Here is a 26,848-nt window from a genome sequence, read left to right as displayed (position 1 = left end):
CCCTCAGCCAGGGCATAAACAGGATGATTTCCACAAGCCACGTTTATTTAGGGGTAATTTGCCAAAGGAACCGTTTGGGTTGGTTTTGACTTCTGTGGTTCTTCCCAGTAACCCATCCATGGAGACCAACATCCAAGGGGAGGACCTGATGGAATGCAGGAGGCCACTGCGGCGGCTCGGCCAGGGTCCCCAGGGCCAGTGTCCCGCTCCGGAAGGAGCGCCGCCATGCTTCTCTCCATCGGAGCCCGTTCCTCCCAAGCTGTCCCGTCTTTCTGCCAGGTTCTGAACCCTCCTTCTTCAGCCTTTTGACCAATGAGGCAGGAAGCCAACTGGGGTGGGGGCAGGGGTCCGGAATGACCAGACAGTGACTCGGGACACACAGAGGACAGAGTCTGTGCCACTGCTAAGGACAAAAGGAATTCTCCTTTCTTCTCAAAAGGCTTGCTCTGGTTTGGGGATTCCCCCAGCTGACTTTTCTTCAGGCGGGTTATTTGGGGCTGACCTCAGAGAAGGCCAAACTGGGTGCTGCAGGGGAAGGGAGGGAAGAAACAGAGCACATTTGTAAGTATTTTGATCGTAATAGTTGCCATTTATTGAGCTCTCTCCATCGATCTGGCCCAATTCTGAATTTCACAAGCACTGACTCTTTAGATCCTCACCACCTGGGAGGGAGGTAGTCTTCTTCTTCTCACTTTAAGGATGAGAAGACTGAGGCTCAGAGAAGCTAAGTTACCTGCCCAGGACCAGCTAGCTTCTAAATCACAGAGCCAGGATTTGGACTCGCATCTGCCCAGCTTCAAAGCTTGTGACGTCAACCACTATGCCATACAGCCTCAGAGAGGGGGACACAGGCGTGGTGCCCCCTTCACTGAAATAAATACGATCAATTCAACAACAACAACAACAACAACAACAACAAAATTGCAGGTTTATTGTTATCCCTGCTCCCTAATCGAGTATCACCTCTATACCTGAGGTCTCAAACAAAAGGCCTGCGGGCCAAAATCTGTCCGGACGCTTACTGAATTTGGCACGCGGTCTTTAGAAATAACTTGACCAGCTCCTAAAGGCCTTTGAGTTTTGTGGCTTTGGCCTCTCATCCCCCTTGCTTTATTCAGTTCTGTTTCAAGAGGACAGAAGTGCTCTTTTCCAGTTTCAATGCAAGTACCTACACTGAACACGGGGAAGGTGGACCTCACAGAGTTTCTGCAGATCGTGTCGCCCAGGTGAGGACGCACTCAGCAGCAGCTACCATGCAAAGGTCATCAGCAGGTCTGTGAGAGGCCGGACAAGGCCTGGCAGGGACCGCAGTGTCACAGGGCAGTAGCAGGAGAAGGCCAGAGGGGTAAACATGACTACACGCAACTTCGGAGTGGAGCTACTGTTGCACTTGGTGGAACCAGGCCAGGTCCCTGACCTCACACTTCCTTGGCAGGGTCCTTCTCTGCCGCGATCATCTGGGAGTCATGTGTCCTCAGTGCCGCTGTGACGGGAACAAACGCGAGCAAGAGGCCAGCCTGTCTGGGCCCAGCAGAACACCACTCCTTTCATGGCCGGGGTGCCCATAATTAGTCTACAAATAGTACCGTGCCCGTCGCCAGCTCACCCCTTCTGTCCTTATTCCTACTCACTGCGCCCCAGTTGCCTTTTCTACGTGCTGTACTTCCCTGTGGAGTGGAGGAAAGGGAAAGAAGGAATCCGACTCCCTATTATTGTATGGAATGCAGCAGGCAGCCCTCCTGGCGATCAGATTATGTCCACGCATCGTAAGTCACAGAATTTAAAAATGTAAGAATTGGGGCACCTGGGTGGTACAGTCGGTTAAGCCTCTGACTTTTGATCTTGGCGCAGGTCATGATCTCACGGTTCATGAGTTCGAGCCCCACATCGGGCCCCGGGCTGATGGTGCAGAGTCCTCAGTCTCTCTCCTTCTCTCCACCCCTCTCCCACTGGTGCACGCGCGCTCTCTCTCTCTCTCTCTCCCCCAAAATAAATACACTTTTAAAGACTTTTTAAAAATAAAAAAAATAAAAAGGGAAGAACTGGAAGGGACTCTTGGATAGGAAGGAAGATCGCCACACAACGTTTGTCCAAGGATCTACAGTACCCTCCTCATTAGTCGTGTTTAACCTCCAATGAGGCAGGGGCACTTTGCTCATGCCTGATAAAGGTGCCTCTTCTCGCCACTAAAATCCATCACCGTTGGCCCTAGTGACGCTTAACTACTCGAGATTGGGTACGAAGGCAAGATTGGTCTTCTACCCAGCAGGGCCTCAGCCTTTCAGACTTCCCTACTACTTAGAAAGCATCACAGGGCAGGAGCCCTCGGCAGAGTCACCTCCCTGGGTGACCCAGCCATGCCCACCGCCTAGGAGTTTGCCATATCCTCGCCAGCTCCTTCTCCAACCCCCGTCACCTGGCTCAGCCAGGCCCAGAACCACTCTCACCATGGTCATGTAGGTGGCCTCTGCCCTTCCACTCGATTCTTCTTCCTCAATCAGCTCCCGTGTGGTTATTGAGGAGTAAACATGTTTCTAGAGGGGGGAACGGGGGGAGAAACGGGATAAACGTTCCCAAAAATCGCCAAATGTTATATGCCAGAGAAAATGGCCATCTGCTACTGTTCACAGGGCATCAACACCAGAGGGTTATTGAGAGCTAGAAAATTATCGTCAATAATGACAATTCAGTCCCCAGTCTTCCCCCAAATTAAGAAAATTGGCTAGTCGGGGAAGAGCACTATTTTAACCACATTCTTTGCTTCAAAAGATAAACATCTTTGAATGGCCATTTAGGTAGCAGCAGGGAATCCTTATCTTGCCAGATTACTTGTACCCTGTGCTTATTTCCTTCTAATTAGAGGCTTGGCACGATGGCACTGATCAGCAGCTAACTGCGGTTATCTCTTTGACAGGGTTTATGTGGCAGGAACAGCCCTCCCTGAATCTCACATCTGTGAGGTCGGTGGTAGTATTCCTGTCACTATTTGGGGAGGCGATGTCATCCAGTGATAAATTCTTGGGCTTCTGAGGCCCCAGCTGTGACAAAACCTACTCTTGGGTCACAAACAGGCCGAAAGATGGAAAAGTAAATACTCAAAGAGGAGTTTTTAAAGGAAGGAAGGAAGGAAGGAAGGAAGGAAGGAAGGAAGGAAGGAAGGAAGGAAGGAAGAAGGGAGGGAGGGAGGGAGAAGGGGGAGGAAGAAGGGAGGGAGGGAGGGAGAAGGGGAAGGAAGGAAGGGAGGAAGGAAGGGAGGAAGAAGGGAGGGAGGGAGGGAGAAGGGGAAGGAAGGAAGGGAGGAAGGGATGGGAGGGAAAGGAGAAAAGGGGAAGGGAGGGAAGGAAGGGAGGGAGGGAGGAAGAAGGGAGGGAGGGAGAGGGGGAAGGAAGGAAGGGAGGAAGGGAGAAAAGGGGAAGAGGGAAGGAAGCGAGGGAGGGAGGGAGGAAGGAAGGAAAAAAGGAAAGGAAAGGAAAGGAAGTTCAAGGAAATGAATTCATTTCTCAGTCTCTAATAGCAATTACTTATAGCTCCATTACAAACTAATATGGAAGAAGAACTTCTCGATCCTCCTACTTGAGGTCCCTGAATGATTTCATCTGAACTGTTGACTCCTGAATTCACCACAATTCTCCCTCATGGCTCCCTCATGATGCCACAGATGAAGAAGCTCTTGCAGATCATCGGGTTATTTGGACCTTACAACAGGACAAAGGGCTCTGAGTCCAGTGCTCCTTCCTCCAGCCCTACCAGGAGGCCCTGTAGCCCCACCCCACTCCCACCACAGGGGCTCTCGCTCGCTGGCTTAATGAAGATTTCCTGAGCCCCTGCTCCGTGCCCAGCACCGGCCGCCGGCATGCTGAGATATAACACTGAGGAAGATAGTTCGCAGAGGAATTGATGGCACCACCTGAAATGCTAGAGCCTTATCCACCCGGCCCCGCGCTGGGCCCAGCAGCAGAACGGTAGAGTTCTTCCCTTACCTCTGGATCAGGCTTCTGTACGTTCTCCAGGCTTTTTACCAGGGTTGTGGACGTTCCTGAGCTGCAAGGCATGAAAATCATGGGGAATTAACCGGCCAGCACTGTATGTTCAAGAGTCCCTGCAGGAGACCCCACAGAGCTTTGTGCAGAGGGGGACCTCAGGGGAGGAACTATTCTCTCTAGATGCCCACCGCCAGCACCAGTCAGCCCACCTCGAAACCTGAGGAGTGCATCTCTCTGATGAAGGGCAGGAAGGGATTCTGGAGATAGTCTGGGCTGAACAGCAGCGTTGACTTCCCTATTAACCTAGCTAACATCTTTCTGCCCACACACTTTCAAGTGAATTAACAGTGAGGGCCACGGGATTAGATTTTATCACAGCCGAGGACTAGGGAGATGTAGCTGGACCAGCAGGGGGCGACAGAAGCTCAGCGACACCCAGTTTCAAAGGGTTCCTGGCCATCCAGAGGGGGGAGGCAGAGCAGAATTGGCGCCAGAAACTCCCTGAGCGGCCAGCCCTGGCCCCTTCCCAGCCCTCGGCCTTTGATCTCTTGACCATCTGCCCTCTGCATCTGCCACTGAATACACTTCCTTTTTTTCTGCTCTGGCCTAGGCAAGAGCTAAAAAAAATATATATAATAATAATAATAATCAGGGTTGAAGCTAGAAAAGAAACCGGATTTTTTTTTTTTTGTCTTTAAGTGGAGGAAATATTTTTCGCATATTATCTGAGTATAAAGCTGTGTGTTCTCATTGTAAAATAATTCAAATAATAAAGAAACATAGAGAGGGGTGCCTGGGTGGCTCAGTCGGTTGAACGTCTGACTCTTGATTTCGGCTCAGGTCATGATCTCAGGGTTCGTGAGTCTGAGCCCTGAGTCAGGCTCTGTGCTCACAAAGCCTGCTTGGGATTCTCTCTCTCTCTCTCTCTCTCTCTCTCTCTCTCTCTCTTTCTCTCTCTCTCTGCTTCTCTTCACCGCACATGCACACGCTCTCTCAAAATAAATAAATAAAACATTTTAAAAAACAAAAGAAACACAGAGAGTTGGAAATTGAAGTTCCAGTAAACCTCCCGCCCTCAGGGGACCCACCTTCTCTTTTCTCCCAAACAGCACTACCAATACTTGGGAATTATGCTCCCAAACTTTCTCAATACGGGCCTAGGGGCACTCACACAAGATATGTTCATTGTATGTAATTTTCTTTTTTTATAAAAATGAGATCGTATCATACATTCTGTAATACGGCTTCTGGGACATCTTTCCATGTCGTCCCATTCGGGATTGTGCACCATGTCATTGAATGGAACACCTATGCGGTGAATCATTACCTTTCTGACCGTCACTGAGGATGATTTTCAGTGTTCGATTATCACCCGTGCTACAGCAACCGTGTTCACAAATCTCAGCATAGCCGTCTGCTTATTTCTTTAGGATAAGCGAGTAGACACGGAAGCACTGACTTCATTTGGTGGGAAACTGAGGCCCAGAGTGGGTAGGTGAGTTGACATGGGTGTCTAACTTTGGGCTCAGTGCCACTTTCATGCCCAGCGTAAAGACCCTTGGAGAGGCCAGCCAAGTTCAAACCGAGTCAGCGAGGCCCCGGGGGGAGGAGGTGCAAAGCCAGAAGGCACGCCAGCACCTTCCGTGGAATGGGTGTTTTACGGGGAAAAGAGACTCAGAAGCCAGAACTACTTAGCCTGAATGGGGGCCTTTGCCCGTGGGCAGCATTCCTACAAGACAGCCACAAGACTTCGTCATCAACACTTGGGGAAATGCGGGGTGGGGGGCCGTGGGCCTGCCAATGGCCAATGAAACACTGCTGCTGGGTCAGAGCACCAAGATCTGCACCTCTAGGTGAAGTGGATGTTGCGGATAATCCAAAAACCATTTCTCTCGGGCACGGACTGGCACCATTATAGCTCTCGCAAAAGGTTTATACTCTTAATAATGCTCTCCTTAGGCCACCAGTTACAAAAGAGCTGGCAATCTTTGTGAAATACCAAAGCGAATGAAGAGGGTGTGCGGACGTGCAAGGGCTTTCTGGAGCACGGTGAGCAGGGGGTGGGGGTCCCTACCTAGATGACATCTAATTTGACAACCGCAAATGATTCTATTTTAAAGTAACCCCCTTCTGGGAAAATGGCACGGTCAGGGTGCTGTCACTCTCCCACTTCGGGTTAGAGGTACCACCAGCGTCCCAACCCAGCCCTGTACCTCGTATTCCTGTGGGTGTTCTTCACGATCAATATCAGAACGGGAAGCAGCAGGATAGTGCCACAGACAATCCCCACAATGATCACCAGCTGATTACCACCCAGGATCTCAGGTTTGAGGGCTGCTGGGGTCACCAATGCTTGGGAAAGGAGAAAAGCAATTAGAGGGTCTTAGTGTTTCGGGAAAAGAGCTGAGAGTCCCACAAGTTCTATACCAAGGAGCAACAGCCAAGTCAGGAAGCTGGGGGAGAAAGCCAGACTCCACCCCATGTGGAAACCCTGGGACTCCAGCGGTCCCCATTAGATGGAGAGCCAAGTCTGGCTCCCTTGCTCACCCCTACAGTATAGATCAAGGTGGGTGGGAGAAGAGAATAGCACCTTACCTACAGCAGAGTTTCCTTTTACATTAACAATTCTATCTTAAAATAAAATAACAGATGCTTCAGAGGCTGTAGTTCTTTCTATGAGAAAGTGGTTGCTTTCAAAAGGATAGATGCTACAACACCCAGCCTCATAGTCAGAATGCCAAGTAAGGCCTTCAGGGGCACTCTTACCCACATGGCACCCCTCATTCATTTCCTCACGTCCCTCTAAATACATACATAAACACCTCCTGGGTGCCAGATATCACTAGGCACGGAAGCTACAGAGACAACGCGTGGTCCCTAATCTCAAGAAGAGGGACAAACACATCGACAGAGAACCACAGCCTGCTCTAGGTGCTATGACGGAAGTCCACATGGGGCACAGAGGGGCACAGAGGAAAAAGGGTACCCACTTCTACGGGGTGTCAGATTAGAATTCCTCAGCAAAAGTTTTCAAGTTTAAAACTCTTGAGGAAACATCAAGTTTGCTGGGCAGACAATATGGGGAAGGGTGGTGGAGCACATTGTGTGCAAAGTCTGGAGGCCCAGCAGGATGGTACATTCAGAAAGTAGAAATCGTTCTGGGGGTCTGGTTCAAGGTCGCATTCGTGGGTATGGTGGAGAATTAGGCTGGATAGATAACAGAGTCCCCAGTCATGAAGGGCCTTGACTATCCCAGCCAGGAGTCTGGTTTTTGTTTCTGTAGACAGTGGAGAAACCACTGAAAGATTACAAGCACTGGACAGAATGTGGGGATCTGTGATTGACAGGATGGCACAGAGAGCCGCAGGAAGGATGAGAGCGGGGGCCGAGGATGAGAGCAGATACATGTTGGGGGCCTGCAGGCCAAGCCAGAGGGGAAGACAGCCAGAGCCTAGCATGGGACTGGAAAGAAGGCAGACCCAAAATCAGTAGCAGACATGACAGGACCTGTTGACCTGTTAGATTGGAGGTCATGGGAAAGGGAAGAATCAGGCACAACTCCCAGGCATCCGGCTAGGTAACCGTGTAGATGGTGACGGTGTTAACGCAGGTGGAGGAGATAAGCTGGAGATGAGCTGTGGAGACGTGTGCAGGGGCAGGTTTGGATGTGTTGCGTTTGAAGAATTTGTGGAATATCTGGCTAGAATTTGGAAGGAAGGAAGGAAGGAAGGAAGGAAGGAAGGAAGGAAGGAAGGAAAGAAAGAAGGAAGGGAAGGAGGGGAGGAGGGAGGAAAGGAGGGGAGGAGGGAGAGGTAGGAAGGAAGGAGAGAAGGAAGAGACGGAGGGAGGGAGGAAGGGAGGAAGGAAGAAAGGAAGGGAAGGAGGGGAGGAGGAAAGAAGAAAAGGAGGGGAAGAGGGAGAGGTAGGAAGGAAGGAAAGAAGAAAGAGAGGAAGAGAGGAAGGAAGGGAGAGAGGAAGGAAGGGAGGGAGGAAGGAAGAGAGGGAGGAAGGAAGGGAGGGAGGGAGGGAGGAAGGAAGGGAGGGAGGGAGGGGAGGGAGGGAGGAAGGGAGGGAGAGAGGGAGGGAAGAAGGAAGGGAGGAGGGATGGAGGAAGGAGGGAAAGGACAGAAGGAAGGGAGGAGGGAGGGAGGAAAGAAGAAAGAAAGGGAAGAAGGAAGGGAAGAGGGAGAGAGGAGGAAGGAGAGAAGGAAGAGAGGGGAGGAGGAAGGAAGGGAGGGAGGGAGGGAGGGAGGAAGAGAGGAGGGAGGAGGAGAGGAAGGAAGGAAAGGAAGGAAGGGAGGAGGGAGAGAGGTAGGAAGGGATGGAGAAGGGAGGGAAGGAGAGAGGAGGCAAGGAGGGAAGAAGAGAAGGGAACCCAACATAATATTTACTGAACATAGAGAGGATGCAGTGTCCAATCCTACTCGGGTAAATGCGGCTGAGGACGGGCAATTAGAGTACCATTAGTGATGTGAGGTAAGTAGAGGCAGGAGCAGAAGACAGGTTGCAGTGCACTCAGGAATTCATTGGAGGTGACAGAGGAGACACCACACTCAGCCTCTGAGCAAGCTACTTGGCTAAGTCAAGAAAGAAAGGCACGACTGATTGCAGTGATGGTCGCACAACTCTGAATTTTCTGGAACCCCTGAGTTGCATGCTTTAAATGGGTGAGCTGTACGGTATGTGAGTTGTGTCTGCTTTAAGAGAGAAAAAAAGATACAGGGTGTGAGCTAAAGTAGACGAGGACAGAAGGTAAGAGGAAGAGCTGAGCGTATTTATAGGCCAAGGAGCAGAAGCCAGTAGAAAGCACGAGGTTCCCGAGGGGGAGAACATGTCACCTGAGCACAGAGGTTCGGATCAGCCCGGGGCGGAAGGGAGCCTTGGGGGGCAGGATGGAGGTAAGGAGGGGGGCAGATGGAGGTAGGCCTGCAGGCGGGGAGGCCTTGGAGGTTGAGCGAGCCCCCACTAATGGCGTGTATTTCCTCCGTGAAGTGGAAAACACGACTTCATGTTCGTGAGGAGGTGAAGAAAGCCATTTGTCCTGCTTCCCTCTCCGGCTGGGAGCCTTTGCTGTTACAGGGAGGTGCTTCCATCGACCCAGATCTCTGGTCAGAGGTACCGAGCTGTGTTCTGGCCTCATTCACTTCCCCGCCCCCAACAAACCGCAGCCAACCCCCAGCGAAGGGCTCTAGCGAAAGGCAAAGTCCACAGGCCACATCCTGACTGTTACCTGTGCTCTGGTTTAACTTTAACCCCTCACCAATCACCCTCTCCGTCCACACAATCGAGTCTTTATTCTCCCACATACCACTGGCTTTAATGCACAGGGTTGGCCAGAATACAGAAAACGCCTCTGTTTGGGGCTCTGGTCTCTTCTTGTTTTCTCTCTGTTCGGTGCTGTCTCTCCCCAGCTCAGGGTCATTTTCCCTCCCACTACGGAGCATACAGCACCCAAGTAAAAAGTGACTTCGGACACCAACTCCAATCCACCTCTGAGCTCCTGTACCTTTCCATCAGCCTATCACACCGGCAACGAGTGAGTTCTGGCAGAAGGCGTGTGTTCACCAAATACCAGCTCCCTTGACCTCATACATCCTCAGGGCCAGAACTGGAGTGAGGCAAGCAAGGTGCCTAGGGCTCCAAATGCCACTGTCAAGGCCACTGAAGTCCAGGGCACAAGTGCTTGTAAGAGACAGACGCCCCCTGAAATTCTGCACCCTGAATGCCTCTCTGGCCTCACCCTAGTCCCGGCCATGCCCACCCGCTACGAGGCCCCCCATCCCTCCCCAGCCGAACGTCAGATACTTCGGGGCTCTTTCAGGATCACGTGCAGCACGGTGGTTTTCTTGAAGGTCAGGTTCCCCAGGTGGATACTGCAGGTGTAGCTTCCTCTGTCAGACTCCCGCACTCCTTGGAGCATGATAGACGCATCATTGCGGGAGGTGTCCCCCACCAGGGTTACACGGTTCTGGAAGCGGCCCCGGTTCTGGGGGCTCCCCACAGGTACCCTGAGTTTGGAGTGATAACGTAACATAACCTCCTCCTAGAAGGGAAAGGCAAAGTATGAGTTTGCAAAGACCAAGGGGGTCGGGGCATGGGCAAGGTTGAGTGGGGGGCTCTCAGGACGTGCAGGGCCCTGCGTGTGTGGGCAGTGAAATATCAGACAACATGAGGCCATGCACACACACAGGGGCACAGCCTGTGTCACTGTGAAGGACACCACCGAACCGTGAACGCCTGTCCCCTGGGCAGAAAAGGATGAGGAAAGTGGCACAAGAGGCCTTCCCTTCCCGTAAAAAGAAGCACAAGGGCGCCCTGACTTCTTACGGTACTCCCAGTCGGACTTCCGACAGACCCTGGAAACACGTCTAAGACTAAATTCCAAATTCTTCCCCCAAACCAGCCCCTTCCAGTCCACCCCACTTTGGTAAGTGGCAATGCCTTCTTCCAGATGCTCCGGCCAAAAATCCTGAAGTCATCCTACTAAACTCCTCGCTTTCTTAAACTCACATGGAAAATCCCTCAGCAAATCCTGTCACCTCTGCCTTGAAGATATATCCCAAATCTGGCCATTTCTCACCTCCTCCATGGTTACCATTCTGACCCAGGCCACCGCATCTCTCACCTCAATTCCTGCAATAAGCTTCCTTACTTGTCTCCCCGCTTTCTCCAAACTGGTCTATTCTCAGCAGATGAGCCCTTAGAAATAGAAGTTAAGGGGCGCCGGGGTAGCTCAGTTGGCTAAGCGTCCAATTTCGGCTCAGGTCATGATCTCGTGGTTTGTGGGTTCGAGCCCCATGTCAGGCTCTGTGCTGTCAGTTCAGAGCCTGGACCTGCTTCAGATTCTGTGTCTCCCTCTCTCTCTGCCCCTCCCCCATTCACGCTCTGTCTCTCAAAAAATGAATGAACGTTAAAAAAATTTTTAAAAGGGGCGCCTGGGTGGCTCAGTCGGTTGAGCGTCCAACTTCGGCTCAGGTCATGATCTCGCGGTTTGTGAGTTCGAGCCCCGCGACGGGCTCTGTGCTGACAGCTCAGAGCCTGGAGCCTGCTTCGGATTCCGTGTATCCCCGTCTCTCAGCCCCTCCCCTGCTCATGCTCTGTCTCTCTCTGTCTCTCAATAATAAATGTTAAAAAAAAAAAAAAAAGGAAATAGAAGTTAAATCATGTTATCCCTCTACTCAAAACCCTCCAATGCCCCCTCCCATTTCTGCTAAAAGTACAAGGCCCTCCATGATCCGCCCCGCTCCATTTTCCTCTCTGATTTCATCTTACACTTTTTCTTCACTTTACCTCTTCGGGTCACTTCACCACTTCATTCCAGCCACACCAGCCTCTTTGCTCTCCTTGAGTACTGGCCTCAGGGCCTTTGTACTTTCTGCTCCCTACGCCTGGGGCATCCCTCCCTCTCAAAATACACATGGTTCACTCCCTCACTTCAAATCTCTGCTCAAATGTCATCTGTTCAGTGAGGGCTCTCTGACCACCTATATACAGTAAGAACCACAAACGTCTGCCTTCTTGTTCTTCATAGCTCTAATATCTGACATAGCATGTATTTGTTTCCTCAGTATTTTACTGCATATCTCCCTTGATCTTGATCGTAAGTCTCCCATCAGGGCAGGAGCTGTGAGTGTTTGCTACATAGGTGCTTAAAATACCTGTTAAATGAGTAAGTAAATACCTGTTAAAGGAGCCTGCTTAGGATTCTCTCTCTCTCTCTCTCTCTCTCTCTCTCTCTCTCTCTTTCCTCTCTCTACCCCTCCCCCACTCACCCTGTCTCTGTCTCTCTCAAATAAATAAACTTAAAACATTTTTTAAGGCTTTTAAGAAAAGGAAATGGGATACAAACATGGATGCGAAACCTCTCTGTGTTTTGAATTCACAGCTCAAAAGGCTCATTCTCAACATATTTTCTGCTGTGACTCACTTAGCAGTTGACGTCTAAACGCACGACAAGCTCCCAGAGGTGAACCTGGGGCCACATGTAATTCCCCATATGCCACCGTGATGCCACACTTCCAGGCCCACTCAGACGGCATACAGGAATCGAGTGAGTACAAACGACTTTTTAACAGAGGTGGCTGGGAATATGTCTTAGTTTAGAAAAGATAGATCTTTTATAAACTTTGCACCTTAATTTTGATTAACAGTAACCGACCTGGGATATCCCCCGCAGTGCACCTTGCCCCACATGTACATCAGCAGGCACAAATGACGCCTATGGTCTCGTGAACTCCCCTGTTGCTTGCACGCAAGTTCCCATGAACGAGTCTGCGCGTTGGCCCCCAGGACCTACTAATGCCAACGCCTGAAGCACCCATAAAGACAAAGAAAATTCCCTCCATCCCAGAAGTGGGGCGGCGGGGCACAGAAGAAAACTTATAAAAATAACCGAAATAAAAATAAGAATGCAACGATTCTTATGCCCAGCCCGGAGCTTAGAGACAAGGCCACCAAAGTCAACCCCCCTCATTCTCCCATGGACTCTACAAAGAGAAGGGAAAAGAGGAAGGAAACTAAAAGGCAGTGGCCAAGTCACGTACAGATGCTTTGCACGGACGATCTAATACATGTGTCCCCACGGCCCTAAAAGCTGAGCAGGCAGCAGCAGCAGCAAGAATATCATCCTTCTCCTCTTCCTCATCTGCATCAGAGCCATTTTTCCCACCAGGAAGCTAAAGTTGCCCACAGCCAAGTGGCTGAGCTGAGGCCCAGTTCTGACACGCTCCAAAGCCCAAGCCCTGCAACGCCACCACACGGCACCCGCTGCCCCGATTGCCCCTGCCCCCACACCGTCCTGACGCCATCCGCCAGGGGCTTCGACAGCACAGCAGTGGTTCCTTCTCCTTTACCTCGGCATGCTCTCCTGATGAGAACGTCCAGTCTACCTTGGTCATGCGTTTCTCTCCTGTGCTCTGGAGAACACAGCCCAGCTGAGTCGAATCACCCACATGGGCCATGAGCTCTGGGGATAAAACGGTAACTCAAGTCAAACCCAAGGTATAATCTACAGAAGTCAAAGAACTTCCAGAAGAGATCATGTTTAGCCAAAGATCCTCAGCCATAAAATCAATGCCACCCCCAAAACCGCACACATTCACTCCGCAGATGAGCCAGCTGATCCCGTGTGGACAAAGCACTCAGAGGCGTCTCACTCACCTGACACCCCGCAGCTGAGAGAATACCCGTGGCTACCCACACACGTCAACTCTGAGGGGTCTTCAATCTACGGTAAACACATTCTGATTCCCTTTAATTCCCTGCTCCTTCCCCTTTTCCAGAATTTCTCTCCAGTCCCAACTCAACTTCAGGTTTATACTAAAGAAAGGACAGACAATCTTGAAGCCCCCTCTTTCTTTCTTCTTTTTTCGAAGCCCCCCTCTTTCCGATCACCAGCTTAGAAGCCCACATCTGCCGAACATAAACAGGAAGTGGAAAGTTATATAATTCTCATGCTTATACATAACCCACTGGCTCTTTGAGCTGAAAAACTGAATCACGGGTGACTTTCTTCAATTTCTTTCCTTCTTTTTACAGGTTGTCTTAGGACTGGCTTAAGACAGCTCTGGCTATGGTACAGGTCACAGGACTGCTTGCTAATTAGGCCAAGACAATAGACAGCTTTTCTCTTGGCTTGTCTTTCTGTTTTAATCCCTGCCCCCACTCCCCCAACAGATTCCCTTGCTTCTGGCTTCCCAACTCCTAGACTCTTCTTTCTGCTTTTTTGTACGCGCAACTGACCCCATCATGTGTTTACTGCGTAAATCATTTCAAGGGGCCCCTGGAAAAAAAAAAAAAAAAACTAGCAAAATGATTCTGATTTTTCAAGAATACGCTACACAAATCAACCCCAAAGTCAGTTAAGAAATGAAAGGCAGGATGGTGTTTGGGGAGACACAAGCCTAGGGCTTAACTGGACAGAATTCCTTCAAAAGAGCATTAAGCAATGCTCATGAAGGAGCAAACGCGAGGCATAAGCCGACCTTTTCATCCAAATTGTTGCTCTGGGAGAACATGAACTTCCTGCCCAGCAGGGGAGATGCACAATAGGAGGAAAGCAAAAGAAAATATTCTGAACTTGAAACTCTATGGAGGGAGTCATTTTGAAAGTAACAAAAATTCACTCCAAAGAAGACGGATAGGGAGGGAAGGTCCCCCTAAATCCAACAGCACATTAAGAGCTGAACTCTATTTTTTAAGTTTATTTATTTATTCTGAGAGAGAGAGAGAGAGAGAGAGATGGCAAGTGAGTGGGGAGGGGGAGGCAGAGAGAAGGGGGTGTGCGGGGAGAGAGAGAGAGAGACAGACAGACAGAATCCCAAGCAGGCTCCGCACTCTCACGAGGAGCCTGATGTGGAGCTCCAACTCACCCCGTGAGATCATGACCCGAGCCGAAGTTGGACGCTTCACCAACTGAGCTCTATTTTTAAAATGCAGTAAATATAACTGACCCATTCTGCACCTTTCATTGCACCAGGCATGTGCCAGACACGGTGTATGTAACATATCAGCCAGTCATTACAATATTTTGAGATACGCACTATCATTTGCCCATTTTCAGAGGAAGAAGGTGGAAAGCGCCCAAAGGCACACGGCCCATAAAAGGCTGAGCAAGCACACACCCCAGACCTAAGTGAAGAAACGCACAAAAGCTCTCACTCACTGTACCGGGCCCCCTCACGTAAGTGGAAGGATGGCTGGTTCTAGAGCAAAAGTACAGGAAGTTAATACTATTTTTGTTTGCAAGAATACTGTCTGTGATATTTAAAATAAAACCTATGAGGAAAAAGGAATTGAAGGAGTAGGATCATGGAAAAAATTCTAAATGATAGCAGGAGCATAGAAAAGTTATAAACTGAGGAGTAAACTCTGTAGAGCAAAGTATAGATGACTTCACATGGGGGAAGACAACCTCCACCAAGCAAGCTGGACAACTTTCCAGTGGCCAGCAGGCAGATTTTTAGGAGTTGGCTCTACTCCCTTTCTGGCCACAAGGGAAAAATAAATACAGGTTGCTCCACTGGCTACGGGGGAAATATCTGACAAACCCTAAAATTGTTCTAGCCTGTGTCCATGGATTTCCCAATTCTGAAATTGGCTCCTTTTACTTTATGGCCTCTGCATCTCTTCAAAGAGGGAAAAGGCTCCTATTTTATAGGCTGTATTTGTATGGACAAGCATTTGGGCATGGCATCAGAGGACAAAGCAGAAAGGAGTAGCCCAAAGATGATCCTTGGGGAAATAGCTGATTCATTTCCTTTCTGGAGAACTACAGCTTTGAAATCAAAAGAAAAACGTCAACTGAAAGAAAGTAGGGGGGCAGGGCGCCTGGGTGGCTCAGTCAGTTAAGTGGCTGACCCTTGATTTCAGCTCAGGTCATGATCTCATGGTTCATGAGATCGAGCCCCTCATCTAACAGGCTCTGTGCTGTTAGCCTGGGATACTCTCTCCCCCTCCTCTCTCTCAAAATAAATAAACTTTAAAACAAAAAAGAAAAGGAAAACAAGTAGAAAAGTTTAGGAGGGAGGTCAGAGGCCACCTTCTACAATCCCTTTTACAGCTCCAGTTTTAGAAACAGGGTTCCAAGCGAAGGGTGCTAATTCCAGAATTTCATTCATTCGACAAATGTCTGTTTGTTTTAATTTTTTTAAAACATTTATTTATCTTTGAGATACAGAGAGAGACAGAGCATGAATGGGGGAGGGGCAGAGAGAGAGAGAAGGAGGCACCGAAACGGAAGCAGCCTCCAGACTCTGAGCTATCAGCACAGACCCTGATGTGGGGCTGGAACCCACAAACCATGAGCTCATGATCTGAGCCGAAGTCGGATGCTCAACCGACTGAGCCACCCAGGCGCCCCTCGTTCGACAAATGTTTATCGATGGCCTACTCTGCTCCAGGCAGGGGGTCCAAGGCTGGTCAGAGGACAAAGAATACAGACCCAGGTGAACAGGGAAGACACATCTGGGCAGGCGTGATGGGCATCACCAAAGAGGCGCGCACAGCGGGCCAAACCAGCTGGGGGAGGAGAGGAGGTCCAGATTCTAGCAAGCTTTCCCGAGACCGTAGACTCGTCCCTCAACACTTTGAAAGAATATATCTAATTCTAGGGTTTTCAAGGTTTTTTTTTAAGGCAGCAGAATTCTTTCTTCAAACAAAATCTTCTCTGGCAGCCCAATGAATAAAACCGGAGAAAGAGAAAGGACTTTGGTTGCAGTTGGAGGCCTGAGGTCCTATTAGACCGGATCCTCTATTAACCCCTGCCCTGCTCTCACCCTTTGCGCAGCCTACCAGGTTCCTTGGACCTTCAGGGTTCTACACAGCACAGTTTGAACACCACCAGTCTACTGAAGCCACACCCTCCATTTACAAATGGGAAGATGAAGTCCAAAGACGATACCGAGATCCTCTCATTTCTTTTCTGTCCCCTAGAACGCTTACCAGAGGAACCTACTAAATATGGACATGGCGTCACTGAGGATAACGGACGGGAAGTACCACCAGGACAGAGTAAAAGGAATAGGGACTTTGATGTCAGAGGCTCCAGGGCTTAAGTACTAGGTGCGCCATTTAATAAACATGCGTCCTTAGACAAGTCACATCTAAGCCTCTCTAAGCCTCAAGTTAATTCATGTGTAAAATGAAAAGACCAATATTTCCTCCACGGCATTTTCATGATGATGGGACACATTTAAGGTGATAATAAAATTACCACCGTCAAGATTTTTCTTTAAAGAACACCAATTACTGGGATGCCTGGGTGGCTCAGTCAGTTAAGCGTCCGACTGCGGCTCAGGTCGTGATCTCACCGTTCGTGGGTTCGAACCCCCACGTCGGGTTCTGTGCTGACAGCTCAGCAGCCTGGAGCCTGCTTCCGATTCCGTCTCTCCCTCTCTCTCTCTGCCCCTCCCCCACGTGCAGTCTGCCTCTGTCTCTCTCTCAAAATTAAATAAACAGTAAAAAAAAATTAAAAAGAAAAAAAAAAAAGCACACCAACTATCGCAGATTCACTCTGTGGTAAGTGTCTAGACCAAAGGCTGGCATTTGTTCAACAAAGTCGGTTCCCTGCCCTCTTCGCACATCAGATCTCTTGCCCCTTCGCCCTTCTCTAGGTAAAAGCATTCGCATACCTTTGGTTTCTTCTGGTAGAACGTGCAACACCACCGCTTTCTTGAACACCAGGCTCTCCATTTCAAGCCGGATTTCACAAGTGTAGGTTCCCTGGTCGGCCTCTTCCACATTTTGGAGCAGGAGAGAACCATCGCTGCGTGAGATGTCTCCCACCAAGCGCACACGGTTCTGGAAGCGCCCCACAGGCACGCTGAGGTTGGCGTAATAGTATAGCACGTAATCATCCTGGAGGGCAACACAACATTGGGGGGCACATCTAAAGTCACGGGCACCAGACCTAGGAGTCTGGATGCAAAAGACCCCGTTCTGTGGAGGCAACGGCATCATCACCATCGCCATCGTACCTGTCATCATCCTTGTCCTTATGATTAAAAAGTACTTGGTGCCGGGTAACACTGTAACTTGAGCAAGGCCCTGTGCCTTATTTCACGCACAAATGGCGGACTATGGCCCACACATATCCATTTCTTACAGTCTGAGGTAAAATGTAACATCCACTCTGAAGGTCACTCTGGGGACTCAAACTCACAACTTTTGAACACCTTCTCTCATCTCCACCCCGTTTTCCGCTATGGCCCCTGGATTCAAGGGCATTCAAAGCCTTGAGGCAATCCCCCAGACCGGTAGTGGTGCCGGTCCCTGGCATGTTGGCCATCACTCCCCACCCCTCCTTCTGCCCTCTTCCAGGCAGCATATCATACACCTTGAGACGGAGTCATCATCACGGACTGGCTGGCAGGCTGGGAAGGGGAGCCCTGGGAAATTCTTATTTCTACGTACACCATGGGCCTATCCCTCTCATAATACAAAATACTAACAAAAATTTGAGTGAGAAAAGTATTAAAGGAATAACATGCTATGAGCTACATAAAGAGTATTTCGTTTGTACACTTCGGGACCTTACCGTTAGTAACACGTTACTTAGGATAGATTTCACAAATGATCCTGAGATACAGGCATCTCTACAGAATCTCTGACGGGCTGTATACACTATTCCCCACTCCAAAGAGCGCCCATGAAAGACCCCCTCTCGGCCATGCTTCACCTTCTAATCCCAACACCTGAAGCGGCCATGAAGGAGAAAGAGACGATTCCCCGGCACATGAATGGGGCATGGAATGCCGAAAGGATCTGGTCCTCTCCCCGCCAAAAAAGATTATTGTGACATCGTTCTTATGCCTCTTCTGTCTAGACCAATGCTCTCACCCTTGTCAGCCCTCCCAACCACCTAAACTACTCTACAAAGGGCAAACATCGAGAAAAGAAACAAAAAGAACTTCATGGGCACGTCTCTCATTGCTTCTCAAGGACCCAAAAGGTAAGCATTACCATTATGATAATGACTTTCATCGTCACAGATGAGGAAGCTGAAGGTCAGTCAAGTGGAGTTACTGGCCCAGGGGGTCGCACGGCCAAAGGGCCGAGCAAGGAAGAGGCTCAGTTCCGACAAGCTTCAGAACCCAAACTCTGGCAACACCACCTCATGGCACCTGATGACCTGATTCTCCCTCTCCCCATGCTGTCCTCACACCATTGGCCAGGGGTTTCTACCACAGAGTTGTATTTCCTCCTTGTTACCTTGGCGTGCTCTCCCGATGAGAACATCCAGTCTACCTTGGTCACACGTTTCTCTTCTGTGCTCTGGAAAACACACCCCATCAGGGCTGAATCACCCACATGGACCGTTAGCTCAAGGGAGGAAACAATCAAGTCATTCAGGCCCAGGGAATAATCTATAGAAGCCAAAGGCAAGAGGAGACATCATTTAGACAAATACCCTCAACCACAAAAATCAGTATTAATCACTAAGTACTATACGTCTTCCCTCCCCAGATGACCCAACACAGACAAAGTACTCAGAGGCCCCTCACTCAAACCAGCAGGACACTCCCAAGGGTAAGAGAAATACCTTCTAGTTATGCACATGCCTCAAGTTGGAGGGGTTCTGCAATCTTCATATTGCAAAAATGCAAATTGATCCTGTTCTCCTAGCTGGTCCCTTCCCTGTTTCTGGAATTCCTTTCTCCCAGCTCCTTTCTTTCCTTCTATTTTTTAAGTTTATTTATTTATTTTGAGAGAGAGAGAGAGAGCAGGGAAGGGGCAGAGAGAGAGGGAGAGAGAATCCCAAGCGGGCTTCACGCCCAGCGCAGAGCCCAACGTGGGGCTTGATCTCCCGAACCATGAGATCATGACCTAAGCAGAAATCAAGAGTCAGATGCTTTAACCGACTGAGCCACCCAGGTGCCCCTCTCTGAGTTCCCTTTCAGGGAAGCCCTGACGTTCTCCTTCCGGGTCATGCATTTAGACACCCACAAACAGGAAATGACATGTCTCCTGCTCCTAGTTTCCCATGGGTTCCCTATCTAAAAAGCCAACTCACAGGTATTCTTTGCTTCCCTCCTCTTTTCCTTTTCTTTAGTTCCCTTACAAAAGCTTCTCTCTGACTTTGCTGGCTGATTCTGGCTGTCAGTGCAGGTCCTTGTAATTAGACCAGCACGAGCACGGTTCTCCCCTTCGCTTTTTCTTTGTGTCTGTCTCCACCCCCGCTTCCCACCCCAGCTTTGCCGTCAGCCCCGGCTTTTCAGATCCCAGGTGTTTATGCACAGGCACCACTCCGCTATCTATATATCGCTCAAATCACCTCTCTTTTCATTAAAAGAGGAAACCATTACACGGCTCTTTCCATTTGCACAAGATGTGCCCTGTGTGGAGAGACAACATTGAGCAAGACCCCTCTAGGTGCTGGCCAGTTTCTATCGAGGAAGAGCCAAGTGAACACGTATGGGAATAAACAGAAAATGTGCCAGTCTTTTCATGCAAGCTGTTGCCCTGAGAGAAGAGGGTTAACTTCCTGCCCAACAGCAGGCGCGCACAGTAGGGAAGACAGAAAAGAAAACATGAACCCTACACCCTTTGGAGGGAAAGTGTTTGGAAAGACATCAAAATCATCTCCAAAGCCGATTTGGAATTTTCCTGTAAGGAAGAACTGAGCAACTTCACACGCGCTTAAAGGTGTTCTTATACCTTTAATTTAATTTAATTAGTTTAATATTAAGCTAATTTCATTTAATATTAAGAGCGCCCTATGTAGTATTAAGTGAAGGTTAGCTAGAAAGCAGAGGCAGCCGCCAAAGCGACAAGAAACTGACACCTGACGGGTAACCTTTGTAGAACAACGGATGGAGAAAATGAGACTTTCTACAGAGGAAAAAGCTCTCTGCAAAGAAATACAAAATGCCCTGATGCCACCGCCTACGGGGCTGAATTGTTAAGTCTCTGGCTGGAAGGGCAGAAATCTGCAGGCTGCCTCCTGTGCCTCTGAGGAAATGTCTAAAGAGCCTCAGAACATGACCAGCCTGCATGGTTCTAAAAGCTTCTCTTAAATACATACCATTTTCGTGTGTGTGTGTGTGTGTGTGTGTGTGTGTGTGTGTGTGTGTCTGTCTGTCTGCATATTGGTGCACATTCTCTGTTTCCTGGAATTAGAGCAAAGGCAGTTCTTATGTGCACGTTGCTGAGTCAGTGTTTAGGTTACCATGCACAGCTAAAAAACTAATAATAAAGAGGAAAAATAAGAGACTATGAGAGCAAAGCACCTTGGTCATTCATTCTTCCTACAGAGCTATCCCCATGGGATAAAGAGAAAAGGCAGGGAGAAGGATGCCTGCGTGGCTCAGTCGGTTAAGCATCCGACTCCTGGTTTGGGCTCAAGTCATGATCTCACGGTTTGTGAGTTCGAGTCCTGCAAGGGGCTATGTGCGGTCAGTGCACAGCCTGCTTGGGATTCCGTCTCCCTCTCTCTCTCCGCCCCTCCCCCCTCAAAATAATAAAAATAAGCTTTAAAAAAAAAAAAAAGAAAAGGCAGGGAGAAAGGACGGACAACTTAGAAAGAAGACACGAACTATACACAAGAAGCAGCCCAGAGCACAGAAGTTACATGAACAGGAGACTCCAACCCAACCTGAGGGCCAGGGGCCGGGGCCGGGGTTGGGGGCTGGGGGGCGGGGGGGGGGGGGGGTGTGGCATGGTTCAGAGGAGGTTTCCAGAAGGAAGGAAGCTTAAGGAGAAACCTGAAGGATAAGGAAGCTTTAGGCAGGCTCGTTAGGGCAAGGCGGGGAGAGAAAGTCCTGGCAAAAGAAACTACCCCAAATTGTGAAAGAGCTCAGTGCATTTGAGGAACCACAAGAAGGCTGGTGTAGCTACAGCAACAGCAGAGTACAGGGATTCTGGGACTCTCTTCGGTAATTTCATTTCCTGATCTGAGACTAGCTGTGTTTTTAAGGTCACGATTTAAAGCGCAGGAATGCCAGAAATGTTCTTCGTACCACGTCGGAAGGTCCTAGAACACACGATCAAGGACCCGAAGGCCTTCTGTTTCTAATAGAAACAGAGGAAGATTCAGCTTTCCAAGAAAGAGTTTGCTACCTAGCTTCTAAAACAGCTGCTTCAGCAAAACCATGATGTTCCAGGTTGGGGTTTCCGTTTTCAGCAAACCAAAGGGAAATGAAAATCTATAAAGCCGGCTTTCGAAAACGCACGAGACTTACAGGAAATCAAACGCCCTCCTTGGTTCCTTGGTTTCTACTTACCCAGTAACACTGGCATCAGGAGGAGTTTCAGTGGGCAACACATGCTGCTCTCCAATTTTCCAACCTTCAGATAAAAGAAAAAAAAGATCAGAAAATAGCATCAAGAGAAGTTTGTTAACTTAACGAACCACAGTGAGTGCCTCTGTGAGCCAATCTGTGCCTGAGGCACTGGGCTACAGCCCCGAACAAGGACAAGGTGCCACTCGCCTGCAGTTTGCGAGTTGGGGGGGGGGGGGGGGGGAATGGAGGGGGGAAAAAAAGAAGCAAGTGAATGAACAAGAAAATAGCAGATGCTAGAAAGTGCTGTCATGAAACAAAACAAAGCAGTGTTTGGAGAGTCGCTTGGGGGCCGCTTTAGATTGGCTGTACGAGAAGATTCGATGAAAATTGCTTTTCAAGAGGAAAAAAGCAAATAATTTCAGGATGTCCTTGAGATGACAACCCTGGCCATTCTACAACCTAAGGATGTCACATAAACAAAAGATGACAGCTGACTCGGTGTGACATTTTTGCCTATCTCTCCAACTAAATTAAAATTATTACTTTTAAACATATAGAGAATGTTCAGGACTTGTGGGAAAGGAGCTACACAAATGAGAAAATTTTCAACCCAGTTGAAAGGCACTCACCGCATTCTGTGGCAGAAAGGAGCCGCATAAAATATACATGGTGAGCTTTTTTTTTACCCTCCCCTCCCCCCCCACCCCCCACCTTTTTAAGCAAGGCAGCAGGGATAGAATGAGACTTGAACTGCACATGGGCAAAAAAGTACTTTTTAAGCATCTATATTATCTCTGTGGTATTAATTTCGCTGCGTCTACCAGCTCTGGGAAAGGATTCGTTGTTTTTCACCATGCCCCACAATTTTCTTAATGAAACAGAACACCAACTTCAGGGAGTTACAGTCCAACCCGTTTTGGGTTCCCACCAACCGCTATGTCTGGGCTCGGCCACGATCCCTGCTCCCGGAACATCCCGCCATTAAAAGAACTCTACCTAGAACCTGCTAGGAGGAAAGCTGTCTTTGTGTAATTCCATCACAGAACCCCACCCAGCGCTGGTGGGAAGTCCACATGTTGTGGCCATTTTAACTTGTACACAACGATTACCTAAGAGATTCCTTACCTGCGTTCTAAACAACAAAATCCTCCATCTGGAAAATCAGGGTCAAACTGTTCAAGGAGGTCCTACCCTAGGTCCCACTTATGCAGAGAAGTCAGTTGACCTTGCGGAACCTCAGTTTCCTTGCCTATAACATGAGGACAATAATGCAAGGATCAAACAGGATGATGTAGATAACAGTGCTTCGAAAAGTAGAAATCATTACCACATAAGATCCTGTTTCTCATAACCTAAAAATCAGATAGGAAACAATTTGTAGCGCCGAGAGAGATTTGGGTTCTGAGCGTCTACATTTATAAGAATGGCAAGTGATGAATCAGAATGAACTGGAAACTCTTTTAAGTTTCAATTTTTGAACCCCATCACAATGTAGATAATAATTACACTGACTCAGATATACCAAGAGTCATACTAAGTTTCCCCCAAACACCTCTGATAAAAACACAGATCTCTCTCAAGATAGCAACAGCTGTCTTCTGGCTCCACGACACCCATCCCACCCCACCCATCCCACCCCACACATCCACGAAAAAGAGCTTCCTTGCGAGCATGTGTCATTGTAATTCATCATATCTGGGATATCTGAGATCCCTGAACGTTCCGGCTGAATTCCTCTTCAGGGAGTTGGTTGTGTTCCCTCCTCTGTCCGGCAAACTATTCTTGTACATTCCCCCAGAGCAGTGCGCCCTCTGCTTGGAGGAGGAACAGTTGATTTACAGGTCTAACACCAAACCGCACCAAGTCTAGATTCTCAAGAAGGACCATATGTTCCTGTTTACGAGTGTCCCAGGCCTGTGCTGCAGCACCACTAAAGTGCCTGGCATGTGCTGGGTGAGTGCAAATAGCTGCCCAAATGACCACCACGTTGAAACCATTCCCTACATTCCCTACAACTCGGGCCATTCTATCCTGAGGACACAGGTGATCCCAAAGAGACTCTGAACCCCGTCACCAAACTCTAGTCACTCAGAGCCACACCCAACCGTTTTCAAACAAATCTTAGGAAACGTGCAAATAATCTGATGAATACAAGAGATCAATATTTTTTCACTCATATGTAGATCTTGAGAAACTTAACAGAAGACCACGGGGGAAGGGAAGGGGGAAAAAAATAGTTACAAACAGAGAGGGAGGGAGGCAAACCATAAGAGACTTTTAAATACAGAGAACAATCTGAGGGTGGATGGGGGGTGGGGGAGAGGGGAAAATGGGTGATGGGCATTGAGGAGGGCGCTTGTTGGGATGAGCACTGGGTGTTGTGCGTAAGCGATGAACCACGGAATCTACCCCTGCAACCAAGAGCACACTTTACACACTGTACGTTAGCCAATTTGACGATAAATTATATTTTTTTAAAAAAGAATACGAGATATCATTTTTGGTTCTAAGTACTCATATGCACCGGTAGAACTCCCTGTGAATGAAGAGAAAAGCAATGAGTTCGTGGAAAAAGCACGGATTTGAATTCCTAAAAAATTCTCTTCCTGGGTCAGACCTTCCATTAACTAATTCTTTGATCTCTGGGAAATCACTCAGTCTCCTGGGCCTCCTCCTTACCATTAAAAGATCGGACCTTTTCTCCCGCCTAGTTAATATAGGACCACGCCAGAGATCAGTAGTTACATATGCAATAATTCCGAGAGGGTTACATGCCAGGTACCGCCTGAACGCTCTACACGTTGACCCATGTAACCTTTGCAACAACCCTATGAGGTCTCCAAGACTGGGACGCTAAGGCACAGATTGGTGAAGTGACTTGCCCGATAACTCATAGCAAGCGGCAGAGCCAGGATTCAAACCCAGGCATTCTGGATCAGAACCTGTCCCCTCACTGCCCTGTACTGCCCCTCGTGTTTCTGAAAGTATTCCATGTTTTAGAGCAAAACTTCTCGGAACTTCATGTATCCAAACAAGATGAATCTGCTCCCCCAACTGAGTGCTTTTCCCGCCCACTTCATCCAGTGAACTCCTGTTCAGCTTTCAGATGTCAAGTCAGCGTGGCTTCCTCAGGGAAATCTCTCCTGAGCCACACTTACCAGGTCAGATGCCCAGCCACATGCTTTGTTTTGTTGTTATTGTTGTTTTAATATTTATGTATTTGTTTAGTTATTGAGAGAGAGAGAGAGAGAGAGCAGGGGAGGGGTAGAGAGAGAGGGAGGCAGAATCCCAAGCAGGCTCCGCCCTGTCAGCTCAGAGCCCACTGTGGGGCTCGAACCCACGAACCATCAGACCGTGACCTGAGCCGAAACCAAGAATCAGACGCCCTAACCAACTGAGCCGCCCAGGTGCCCCCACCTAGCCCCCGGCAAGCCACATGTTTTAATAAGACTATTTATCTTTCCTTTGGGGCATTTGTCATAATTTCCAATTATCTATTTATTTGTGGGCTTGTTTGATTAAAGTCTTGCTCTCCACGCTCACCTCCCAAGACTATAAGCTCTACTATCTGAACAACGAAGATCAGAATCTTATATATACAGATATATAATATACGCATAAAATGAATCTTGGTCTTTAGAAATCCAACCAAAGCATCAGATACACCTTAAGCACCTTGATAATAGGATTCCGTTTAAATTCTCAACTTTTACCTCGCTTCTTCAGATCCTGACATCTCCTCAGCAGATGCTCTTAAGATAATTCTGCATGGTCAGAAATCTCATGTGTTGGCCAAACGTTTTGACCTGAGCTCACGGAGCTTTCACAATATAACTCCTGGCAAATATCTTCTATCACTCCCGGTGTGGGAGTGGGGGGGGGGGCAGGTTGTAACCATCGGGATCACCTCTCCCATTGTTAACAGCGCAGAGGAAGGGTTACCCTTGGCACGATTGTGATAGAAAAACCTCTTCAGAAAAGGGACTCGTGACAATGAGACAACCACACAGGATGTGAAAATGACCCCCTAATGTTACAATATCACAAAACAAGATAAGGGAGAGGTGCTGCCTCTGAGTGCCAGTGCTTGCCCCCCGTAAGGACAACCAACCACTGAGCAAATAGACACCTGCACAGGCTTCCCTTACCTACCCCGCTCACCTCGCGATGCTAAGTCCCCTCGATTCACCCCTGGCTGTGCACCTCTGCGCTCTCATTGTTTTGAGGTATAGTTACCCACGTAACCCCTCTGAGGCATGAAGTTCTTGAAATGCATCCTCAGTTTTCCTTCCGAGACCGTTTATCCTACATTGGGCCAGGAGGTCACATGGCTCCTTGTAAGACAGTCTTGACATCACTGGTCACCCCTCTACCTGAAGGGGACTTTGGAAGTCATTACTCCCGCTCCCTCCTCAGACCAGGTTACACCTAAAGGACCCTACATCAGGCCTTCATGAGATCAGAGCTTTGCAAAGGACGTGATTGGTAAGGACAGTATAGCCTAGCTCTCTTGAGAGGTTTAAGTTTCTGACTTCTTAAGGTTAAATATTGGTCTGTCTAGGATTGGGGGAAGAGAAACAGTGAGGGACAAGTCCCGCCATGAGTTCAAGGGCAGCTAGTCACTGCTCTACCTAAAACCACAGGCAAATTATAAATGAAAGTCTTGTTCTTCATCATCATCATCATCATCATCACCTACTCTTGCATTAAGGGCAAACCTTACCCCTCTTCTCTCTGAGGATCTTAACAGAAGCAACTCTACCCCACGGAAAGGAAAAGTGCACCCACCAGGCTACCTTATACCCATCTCTTCCTACAGAGGTGGAGAGCCCTGTAAACGTGGCCATCAAATTAAAGCCTTCTCCTGAGACAGCAAAGTGTGAATCCCTGCTTAAGAAATATGAAGCAATTGCTTACCCAAGATGAGGCGCACCGAGGGGAAGCCAAGCACTGAACTGCGCTACATCTGCAGTACCCAAGTCCGACTGAAGAGACTTCTGCCGGCACAGGAGGTCAGGCTCAGAGCAAACCAAATGCGTGCGTTCTGAAGTGGCTGCAGAGATGCAAACAGGAACCTCTAAATCAAGGTTCTCATTTCAGTTATCTGGCCCATGACCCAATTTTTATTTATATTTTCATTCTAAA

At 48.8% G+C, this 26,848-nt stretch overlaps 1 protein-coding gene across 4 annotated transcripts; it reads right to left on the bottom strand.

Annotated features, from left to right (window-relative positions):
* Positions 1–24: 24 nt before the first annotated feature.
* JAML (junction adhesion molecule like) lies at positions 25–26,730 on the bottom strand. 4 transcript variants are annotated; one of them, XM_019469011.2, is made up of 10 exons: positions 26,621–26,730; positions 21,704–21,767; positions 18,693–18,847; positions 17,114–17,339; positions 12,836–12,948; positions 9,789–10,026; positions 6,197–6,335; positions 3,981–4,041; positions 2,448–2,534; positions 25–525 (listed from the first exon to the last, which is right to left on the bottom strand). In XM_019469011.2, exons 2-10 carry the CDS (start codon positions 21,744–21,746, stop codon positions 433–435), a joined length of 1,155 nt encoding a protein of 384 aa, XP_019324556.2. In that variant the 5' UTR covers positions 21,747–21,767; positions 26,621–26,730; the 3' UTR covers positions 25–432. The 4 variants fall into 4 exon arrangements, with proteins under 4 accessions (XP_019324556.2, XP_019324554.2, XP_019324557.2 ...); XM_019469009.2 differs by lacking the exon at positions 26,621–26,730 and adding an exon at positions 22,829–22,951; XM_019469012.2 differs by lacking the exon at positions 26,621–26,730 and having other exon boundaries at positions 18,693–18,755.
* Positions 26,731–26,848: the final 118 nt, after the last annotated feature.

Source organism: Panthera pardus, unplaced genomic scaffold (genome assembly GCF_024362965.1).
Source record: "Panthera pardus isolate Hobbes unplaced genomic scaffold, ASM2436296v1 HiC_scaffold_12, whole genome shotgun sequence".
In the NCBI taxonomy this organism is placed as follows: Eukaryota; Metazoa; Chordata; class Mammalia; order Carnivora; family Felidae; genus Panthera; species Panthera pardus.
Note: the sequence above shows the minus strand (reverse complement) of the source record. Positions and strands in the feature narration are given on the sequence as shown.

Bases quoted from the DNA above. Each gene is read 5' to 3' on its own strand.
- JAML (XM_019469011.2), bottom strand. From the start codon at position 21,746: ATGTGTTGCCCACTGAAACTCCTCCTGATGCCAGTGTTACTGG. The intron at 18,848-21,703 runs GTAAGTAGAAAC...TGGCTTCTATAG, and splicing joins CCTGATGCCAGTGTTACTGG to ATTATTCCCTGGGCCTGAAT. The intron at 526-2,447 runs GTGAGAGTGGTT...CTTCCCCTGCAG, and splicing joins AGGCCACCTACATGACCATG to CACCCAGTTTGGCCTTCTCT.